This window comes from Anoplophora glabripennis, unplaced genomic scaffold, assembly GCF_000390285.2.
Source record: "Anoplophora glabripennis isolate ALB-LARVAE unplaced genomic scaffold, Agla_2.0 scaffold2446, whole genome shotgun sequence".
Classification (NCBI taxonomy): Eukaryota; Metazoa; Arthropoda; class Insecta; order Coleoptera; family Cerambycidae; genus Anoplophora; species Anoplophora glabripennis.
In genome coordinates this window covers 4,000-13,534 of record NW_019418561.1, presented here as the reverse complement: position 1 = coordinate 13,534, position 9,535 = coordinate 4,000, and the positions used below count along the sequence as shown (strand labels likewise).

General features: G+C 34.5%; 1 protein-coding gene across 1 annotated transcript; it reads left to right on the top strand.

Moving 5' to 3' along the window:
• LOC108916506 (26S proteasome regulatory subunit 8) lies at positions 1-8,429 on the top strand. Its single transcript, XM_018722781.1, has 7 exons — positions 1-85; positions 375-516; positions 669-892; positions 953-1,139; positions 1,189-1,395; positions 5,169-5,464; positions 8,203-8,429. Exons 1-7 carry the CDS (start codon positions 68-70, stop codon positions 8,341-8,343), a joined length of 1,215 nt encoding a protein of 404 aa, XP_018578297.1. The 5' UTR covers positions 1-67; the 3' UTR covers positions 8,344-8,429.
• Positions 8,430-9,535: the final 1,106 nt, after the last annotated feature.

The window sequence follows — 9,535 nt, the reverse complement described above, 5'->3', positions numbered from 1 at the left end:
AAAAAGCAACCTCATCAATTTAATAAAAAAAGAAGTTTACCGGAAAAAGTTCTGTTACCTCTGAACGATGACCGTAATAAACAAGGTATTGTCAATATTCTTATTTTAATTATTTTAATTTATATTTTAATTTTACATTGCAATAGTTTTAATTTCTTTTGTTATTTAAATGTCAATTTCATAAATTTTTGTATAAAATGGGACATGATTATTCTACAGCAGCATTTAGCTGTTCTGGTATTGCAAAGAAAAAGTCTTCCAAAAAACATAAAAACAGTGACACTGATAAGATGAAAGGATATGTTCCTTACATACAAGTTTGTTAAGTTTTGTTTAGTTACTAATGTTAGTAATATTAAAATTATATCTTTTAGATGGATGTAGATGGAGGTCCCAAGGGAGAGGGCTTCCGTTCATACTACATCACAAAAATTGAAGAGTTACAACTTATTGTTGCTGAGAAGAGTCAAAATTTGAGACGTTTACAAGCCCAGAGAAATGAACTTAATGCTAAAGGTAATTATTATTTATCGACTATGGATTATATCTACCAATCTTGATACATAAACTGTTTTTTTTATTCAACTGATTTTGTTTTGTTTCATATCCATTTGTATTGAATTGTAAAATTACCATATTTAACTAAATTTAAAATTTGTTTGCTATAGTTCGAATGTTACGAGAGGAGCTAATGTTGCTACAGGAACAAGGCAGTTATGTCGGTGAGGTGGTCAAACCAATGGACAAGAAGAAGGTTCTAGTTAAGGTACATCCTGAAGGAAAGTTTGTTGTGGATATTGATAAGAATATTGACATCAATGATGTTACTCCTAATTGCCGTGTTGCCCTCAGAAACGAAAGTTATACCTTGCACAAAATCTTACCAAATAAGGTACAAACAATATTGATTGAATATCTTTTTGTAATATTTATATAATTTTATTAAATACAGGTTGATCCTCTAGTATCTCTCATGATGGTTGAAAAGGTTCCCGATTCAACTTATGAAATGGTAGGTGGCTTAGATAAGCAAATCAAGGAAATTAAGGAGGTAATCGAATTACCAGTAAAACATCCAGAACTTTTTGATGCTTTGGGGATTGCACAGCCGAAAGGGGTATTATTATATGGACCGCCAGGTACTACACTGAAGTAATTAAAATATTGTTTTTAATTAACTCTTTACAGGAACCGGAAAAACATTATTGGCTCGTGCTGTTGCACACCACACTGAATGTACGTTTATCAGAGTATCTGGGTCAGAGTTGGTACAAAAATTTATAGGAGAAGGGTCCCGTATGGTTCGCGAGCTATTTGTCATGGCTAGGGAACATGCGCCCTCTATTATATTTATGGATGAAATCGATTCTATAGGATCATCTCGTATCGAATCAGGTAATAATATAGATTACATAAAAGTAATGTAGGTACCTATTATTTTTATTAACTTTTTTAATATAAAAATTCTATTTCCTACTTATTAATTCCCTAGTTTATTGCTAATTTAACAGTTTGATAAATGTATGCCTAAATATCGGAAGGTTAAACAATTTAAAGGCTCTGCTTAAGATTGCAGAGGTCAAAATAGGGAGTTAAACATGTCTTAATCAATTGTTGCTCCATTTTTTTTATTGATTTACAAGGAAGAACTATTTCACAGTAGTTCTATATATATATTTTTTTGGGTAAGATGTTTAAGAGTATTCAGTTTGTGATCATTGGTAAAGACCGCTAGTAACACCTTACTGCATAGGCCGGATTTCGTCCAAATCATTGAGGGGGCAAACATCTCTCGAAAAATTTTACAAATTACATTCCCTTGAAGTTTAACTCTGAGTTTAATTTTTTTAGCTCATTGTAATAATCCCGCCTATGCCTTACTGATGGAGCAATTGTAAACTAAATTTTCTTATTCTTGACCATGAACGACTCAAATTAAAAGTAATGAAATTGACTAATTTTGAGTACATTTCATATAATTTTATGTTAAATAATGATACTAAGTTGAACCTTTCAGTCATACTCCTAAAATGTACAGATAAGTACCAACCCCAGAATTATTTCAGTAATAAAATAATTGTTTTTAGAATCTTATCTTTTGATTGGATAGCAAAATTTTGAATTATTCTTGTTCTTCAATGAATTTGCCTCATATTTAAAATCTTATAAAATAATGTGTTATGTTGTTGTTATACAAGGTATAACTTTAAGTGGGGGTCAGTTTTTTAGGGGTAATAGTACGTGTTCCCTTGAATACAAATCTGAAATTCTTTTTTTTTTTATTAATCAAATAAATAGTTGAATTATAATTATTTTTTAAAATGCACTTGTGTATGCTGCTACAGTGCATGTGGAGGGAGATAGTACGGATCAACAGTGACGAAGCGAAGGGAGAAGGGAGTTAGTTGTTATTCCGCATTTGGAGACTACATCTAACTAAATTTGAATGTTTTTCATTGCTGGAAGCCATCAATAGACTATTTACTTTTGTGTATTTCATTTATCATTATTGATTAGTGCTTGAGTTTTTTGCTAGGTTCCTTGTTAAGTACTGTTTGTGTGGTGAACACCCACTCAACAAAAGTAACTCGCAGCGAATGGTGTGGAATTGTGCACTAGTGGCGACTAAAGCGCGACGTTATTTGAGATTACACTAGTTTGTCCAGCGGTGAGGTACGAAAATTACTAAAAAGATATTGAAAAAAAAATTTAAGTTTCTACGACTGAATTTGAAAAATTAAACTATGGATATGTGTTTCTAAAGGTCAAAGGAAGCCTCTGTATAAATATGACAACCACTCGAACTTACACCCTGTATACATGGTGTCAGTAGATCTACCAAAAAATTAGAAGTAGCAACCAGGATGCTCAAGTAATTTTACAAATTAATAGTTGGGCTAAAAACACCATAGACAACCCATCGCCCACTTCTAAATATCAAAATGTCAGTTGACACCAAGAGCCAATCTGGTGATAAAATGCCAAATATGAGCACCCTAGTGACAGTATGACTGGCATACCAGTTTTGCTTGAAATTAGTGATAGCTAAATGACCGTTCCCTTAAAAATTGATAAATTATCGCAGAACGTGAACAGTCATTTTTGGTCATTTTCAAATTAAAAAAATTAAATTTCTGTGAATTGGTCTTTTGTTATGTTCATTACACATTTCCATGTGTGTAGCTAGGGGAGGCAAGATTTGGTGGACACCGATCCTTCTGGGGTGAGCCCTGCACACCCAGAAGGATCGGTGTCAACCAAATTTTATAACGGTAAATTAGCAAGTCGCAAAATGCGAGAGGCTTTTTTTTTGGAGGCCTCCATAGACCTTGCAGCCCACCCCAAACAAAAATTGTAACTACACCCATACACATTTCCAAACCGGTTTATATGAGTGCGGCAAAACAGACATTGCATTTTTGAAGGGTTATTAAAAAAAATCGAGGCAACTTAGAAATATGGGGTTTATTTTATTCTATTCGTTACATCATGCCTTTTTATGGCTCAAGTCTTAAAAATTATATTAGAAAGATGGCGGCCTCTGGCAGCGATGCATTGATAATGGCGATTTCTGAAATTTTTGGCTGTATTTTGGCACATCTCGACGGGTGTGGTAGCGATCTCTCGAATTCGATCTTTCAGTTCTTGCAAGGTGTGAGGCCGATGTCTAAAAACTTTTTCCTTTAGGTAACCCCACAGGAAGAAGTCGCAAATGCTCAAATCAGGTGAGCACGCGGGCCACCGCAGGTCACCCCTCAGAGAAACGAGGCGTACAGGGAAGATCTGTCGCAGCTTCGCCATTGAAACGTGAACAGTATGGGCCGTAGCCCTGTCGTGTTGAAACCAGATGTCTCCCAGATCTGTTTCCTCTCTCAATGCTTCCAATTGAGGTTTCAAAAAATTTTCCAACATGAAGAGATAACGTTGAGTATTGACTGTCACGGTTTGTTCATTCTCCTCAAAAAAATAAGGTCCAATCACACCACATGGTCACTTTTGGGGAGTTAAGAGGTCGCTCGTGAAATTTTCTTGGGTTATTTTCCTCCCAGTACAGAAAATTTTGCTTGTTGACCGCTCCACAGAGATGGAAGTGGGCCTCGTCACTACTGAAAAGAGTTGTTCTCGTATGGATCCGATTCTACATTTCTTGACAGCTATTTATGCGGTTTTCATAGTTTAGGGGATTCAACTTTTGAACAATCATAATCTTGTAGGGGTGGAATGACAAATTTTTGTGCAAAATCCTCCTTAGAGAGCGGTCAGCAATGCAGTTGCATGCTTCCTGGCAGAGCGTGTAGCTGACCATTCGATAGATTCTCTTACTCTCCTTAAATTTTCTGGTGTTCTTACCGTTTAGGTTCTTCCAAACCCCTAAGTCTTAGTGTGGAATCAGTCTCTTCCAATGAACGCACCCAACTCACGATTAAATTACAGTGAGGGACAGGATCACATCGCCTAAGATTGAAGTGGTAACCATGGTAATGACTAAAAATGGCACGACCTACCCGAGGCGATAAGACCCCTCCCAGATTCTTACCCCCACCACATGAGATGTACAGCTCCTTCAAAACTGCACTGTCTGTTTTGCCGCACCCTGTATTATAAGATAATGTAATAACCGTCTTCTTATTATTTATTTTTTTTTTTTAAATTACATTGCATGTATCTTTGTCTATTATTTGAAAAATTTTAATGTAACTGTTCAAAAAGTTTTCTTTGATCATATTTAAGGAAAAAAAATTGACCACTATAAATAATAATTTTAATGGAGTTATTGATATAGAGAAAAATAGGTCATTTTAAATATTCCATGACCATTTTTGAATGGTCACTGATTTTGGTCATATTTGATAAGTATTACTATTTAAAATTAAACAAAATTTTTTGTAATTTGCTCTGTTATTACTCTCTATCAGTGCGCACAAAATGAACACTGTTTTTGTAATTATCTAGTTACTGAATATTCAGTGAGATTGGAAAAATGGTTTTTGAAATATTGTTAAAATTGTATTTTTTAAACATCCTGTAATTTGAAAAGGATCGAGGGATATTTGGCTTAAAACTATCTATTTTGACTTCAGGAATATCTCGTTACAATGAGTTCGATCCTTATAAAATGCATTTGTGACATGTATTCTTAAACAGCAAAATGATATCAAACTTTATAGGTTCCGGAGGTGATTCCGAAGTACAAAGAACCATGTTGGAGTTGCTTAATCAGTTAGATGGTTTCGAGGCAACAAAGAACATTAAAGTCATCATGGCAACAAATCGTATAGATATTCTTGATCCTGCTCTACTTCGACCAGGTAGAATAGATAGAAAAATTGAGTTTCCACCACCGAACGAGGAAGCTAGATTAGATATCCTTAAAATTCACTCCAGAAAGATGAATCTTACTAGAGGTATTAATCTAAGAAAAATTGCAGAATTAATGCCTGGTGCTAGTGGGGCCGAGGTTAAGGTAAGCTGTTTTCCATTATGTATTTGCAATTTTTTTATTTTCGTTTCTTGCAAATAGTACACCAAATTAAGGGGTAAAAACCACTGTATAACTTTTAGAAAATCTATTTTTTTTTGTTTATTTGATGTTTTGAACCTTCGAGAATAAGGTGAAAAAGTTTTATGCCTGTACAAATTTTTTTTTTGTTTCAATTTCCGAGCTCTCCCGTATTGGACACAGATACCTGTTGGAAGGGTACAGCTTAATGACGCCTTTTAATTTCTAACTTATCCAATAAGGTAACAGATAGAGTTAGGAGTTTGTGTCTAATAGTGATGGGAAGACCCATTCATATCAATGATAACAAAATAGTATCGAATCCAATCTGTATCATTCGGTATCGGTCGGTCCCTACGCGATAGAATGCCTTCTTTTTGTCACGGTTTGCGGCGGCTAATATCTTTCTACACCTGCACCTGCCCTGTCAACATATGATAGATTTATGGCCATATATTTATATTTTTTAAAAGAAACAAATACCTTATTTAATTCTGGACACTTTTTATAAATGTAAATCATGTCAGAAAATGTTTTGCTTAATGCTTATGCAATAAAATAATACTCATTGCGAAGAGCCCTTAAAAGCACCTATAATACATCTCAAATTTAAAACAATTTTTATGTAGTTTAGTTTTATAACAGCAGTCCTTGAGGCAATTTCGCAGTTGTATTCCTCTGTTGGTTAAAATTTAAAAAAAGTCAAAAAAAAAAAATAAGTAGATTATGGAATTTTCTTACTTTACGGTGTTGGTAATAAGACAAAAAACAACTTATTTTGTTCCAAAATGATGTCTTTTAAAGGCGTAGCAACTTATTATTAATTAAATATTTCTTTACATGACAGTGTTTTTATTAAAATTTATTAAAACTATGTCGGTAAAATTCAAAGAAATTGTATTGGTACATACTTTTGCAATATTATCATGTGAACCTTATCATTAAAAATTTCCATTCAGTACCATCATTTGATTGTATAAATAATAATTTTTAAATTATGCATATCCCTGTACAGTGTCTAGTATTCAGATCACAAACATGCAATACCGACTTACAGAGTACGATACCCAATAGATCATACAATCATAGAGTCGATAATTCGTGGCTCATTCTGTATCAACACCTGCTCTCCAGTTCATATCTTCAGGCACTGAGTTTGCGCTCAAATGAACGATAAGCGATAGGATGACACAACGTGAACGGGTCAATCACGGGTCTTTTAGAAGATTCGGTCATTATGACTCGATCGTTCATGAACGACACATCGCTAGTGTCCAATTAGAAGCATCTTCAAACAAAAGTATCTCTCAAAACTTTAAAGGCGTTTTTTTTCAACCCATATCTTTAAAATATCTTTCCGAAGAGAAGTGTGTACGAGATTTTCTACGAGTTGATTTTAACATTATTTATTGACAAAAGATCGCTCTTTTTTTTTTCGTTAAATCCAATCACAAAAAAAATTAATATTTTCAAAATCACTTACGTATTTCTTTAACCTCATGTAGATAGAAAATTTTTAGTTTTTTTCCTGATTCAAATTTCCGTCAGAGCACCTCAAATTCAATATGCCTTGCGAGAATGGCTACAGCATCACCATTTTGTACTGTTTATTAATAAATATATATATATTAAATCGTCAGTGCCGCGAAAAACAACTACTGCGAGAGCTATTTGCCCCTACCGGCATTGAATTACATTCGCGACACCCAGTACAACAGCTAGGATCGTTCATCAGCTGGTCCCACCAGGCACAGACCGGTTTCGGACTTATTAGTCCTCATCAGTGTGTCATAGGTAGGACAACCGATGAACGATCCAGCTGCTAAAGGTCGTAAACTCCCGACAAGAGGTACATAGTACGTGAAGCACAAAGGCTCCATCTATCGCGCTGACTTCCACTATGCCATTCAAATGGCTACTACGGTGGAAGCGACCTGCTAAAATTTGCCAGGTACTTTATTGCACAAATGTCGCCTATAGAGGGCGAAACACAATGTAAATCGTCAGTGCCGCGAAAAACAACTACTCCGAGGGCTATTTGCCCCTACCNAGCCATTTGAATGGCATAGTGGAAGTCAGCGCGATAGATGGAGCCTTTGTGCTTCGCGTACTATGTACCTCTTGTCGGGAGTTTACGACTTTTAACAGCTGGATCGTTCATCGGTTGTCCTACCTATGACACACTGATGAGGACTAATAAGTCCGAAACCGGTCTGTGCCTGGTGGGACCAGCTGATGCACAATCCTAGCTGTTGTACTGGGTGTCGCGAATGTAATTCAATGCCGGTAGGGGCAAATAGCCCTCGGAGTAGTTGTTTTTCGCGGCACTGACAATTTACATTGTGTTTTGCCCTCTATAGGTGGCATTCGTGCAATAAAGTACCTGGCAAATTTTAGCAGGTCGCTTCCACCATAGTAGCCATTTGAATGGCATAGTGGAAGTCAGCGCGATAGATGGAGCCTTTGTGCTTCGCGTAAAATATATATATTTTTTAACACTTCAAGACAATGTTAATAATATACTTGAATATTACTATCATCTTAATTTTCCTTCCATTAAAAAAAAAATCAGAATGATTGTAATGAAGAATGAAGCTTCAGAGACAGCACTGAGATGAAATACTAAATATGTTGCTATAATTGTTTTTTGTCAGTAAGTAAATCGTAAACTTTTTAAATGAAAAAGTTTACTTTATTTTTAGGGAGTCTGTACTGAAGCTGGGATGTACGCTTTAAGAGAAAGACGTGTTCACGTCACTCAAGAGGATTTTGAAATGGCAGTCGCTAAAGTTATGCAAAAAGATTCAGAAAAGAATATGTCTATCAAGAAACTTTGGAAGTAAATTATTCAGTGGTTTATTATCTACAGCTCTTTTAAAATGAGCTTAATAGATAATTGTCGTTAGTATTAGTAAATTTTATATAAATATTTTCGTGTTTCCTTGAGTTTTCACCATTTAAATAAAAGACCAAAATAAAAAATTATAGAAAAATTAGTTACGGCTTGGTGTGGTGAAGGCCATACTGTTCCACTTTTTTTATAATTTTAATATTTTATTTTGAATGTCTGCCTCGGAAGGCTAATTCATAAGTTCTAGGACTGTGAATTAAGGGATTTTTTTGTAAATTGAAAGCTTCATTGTGAAAATTTGTGTACGTATCATCAGTGAGACAAATATAATAGAATTTATGACAGCCATTTCCAGTGAAAGTTGGCACGAACTTTATATTTATACACATATTAATGCCGCATTTACCTATTTTAAATGTGTTTTTGTATTATTTTAACTTTTATTTTCCGTATCGTAAATATTATAACGCAGCATATGATAAAAAATGCGTAGATGATAAGATTCGATTGTCTAGTGTAAAGTTAACAAATATTTACAACCTACGAAAGAATTTTCCCGGGTTAATCCCTACATATAAAAAAGAAAAAATTAAACACCAGCAGTTGGTTGAACAAACTAAAAAAGTTTATTATCAGAATAAAATAATGTTGTCAGATAAACAGACGCGGTCTGCATGGAAAGTAATGTCAGAATTAAGTAATAAAAATAAAACATAATAGTACCCAGTTAACTGTGGATGGAATTTCTTATATTGAACCTGGGATTGTGGTTTCATTGTTCAATGACTTTTTTATAAGCGCCCCTCAGAGAGTAGTTGACCATATACCTAATAGGGCAGACAATTTGAATATTAATATTTATACAAAAAATCGTTGTAGTATATATTTACATCCATTTACTCCGGCTGAAATTCTGACTACTGAAAAGAAAATTAGAAAACAAAAAATTATCAGGTTCTGATGATTTACCAGCTTTTGTAATAAAAAGAGTTATTGATTGTATTATAGATCCAATTACGTATCTCATTAACTTATCCATGTGTGGTGCATTTCCAGACTCTGAAAACTGGGAGGGTTGTACCAATTTATAAAAGTGGCGATACAAATAATACTAGTAGTTGCTTCTAGCTACTTGTGGCAACCACACCTGGCTGTGTTTGCGATCGGTCTAACAGCCACTAGTG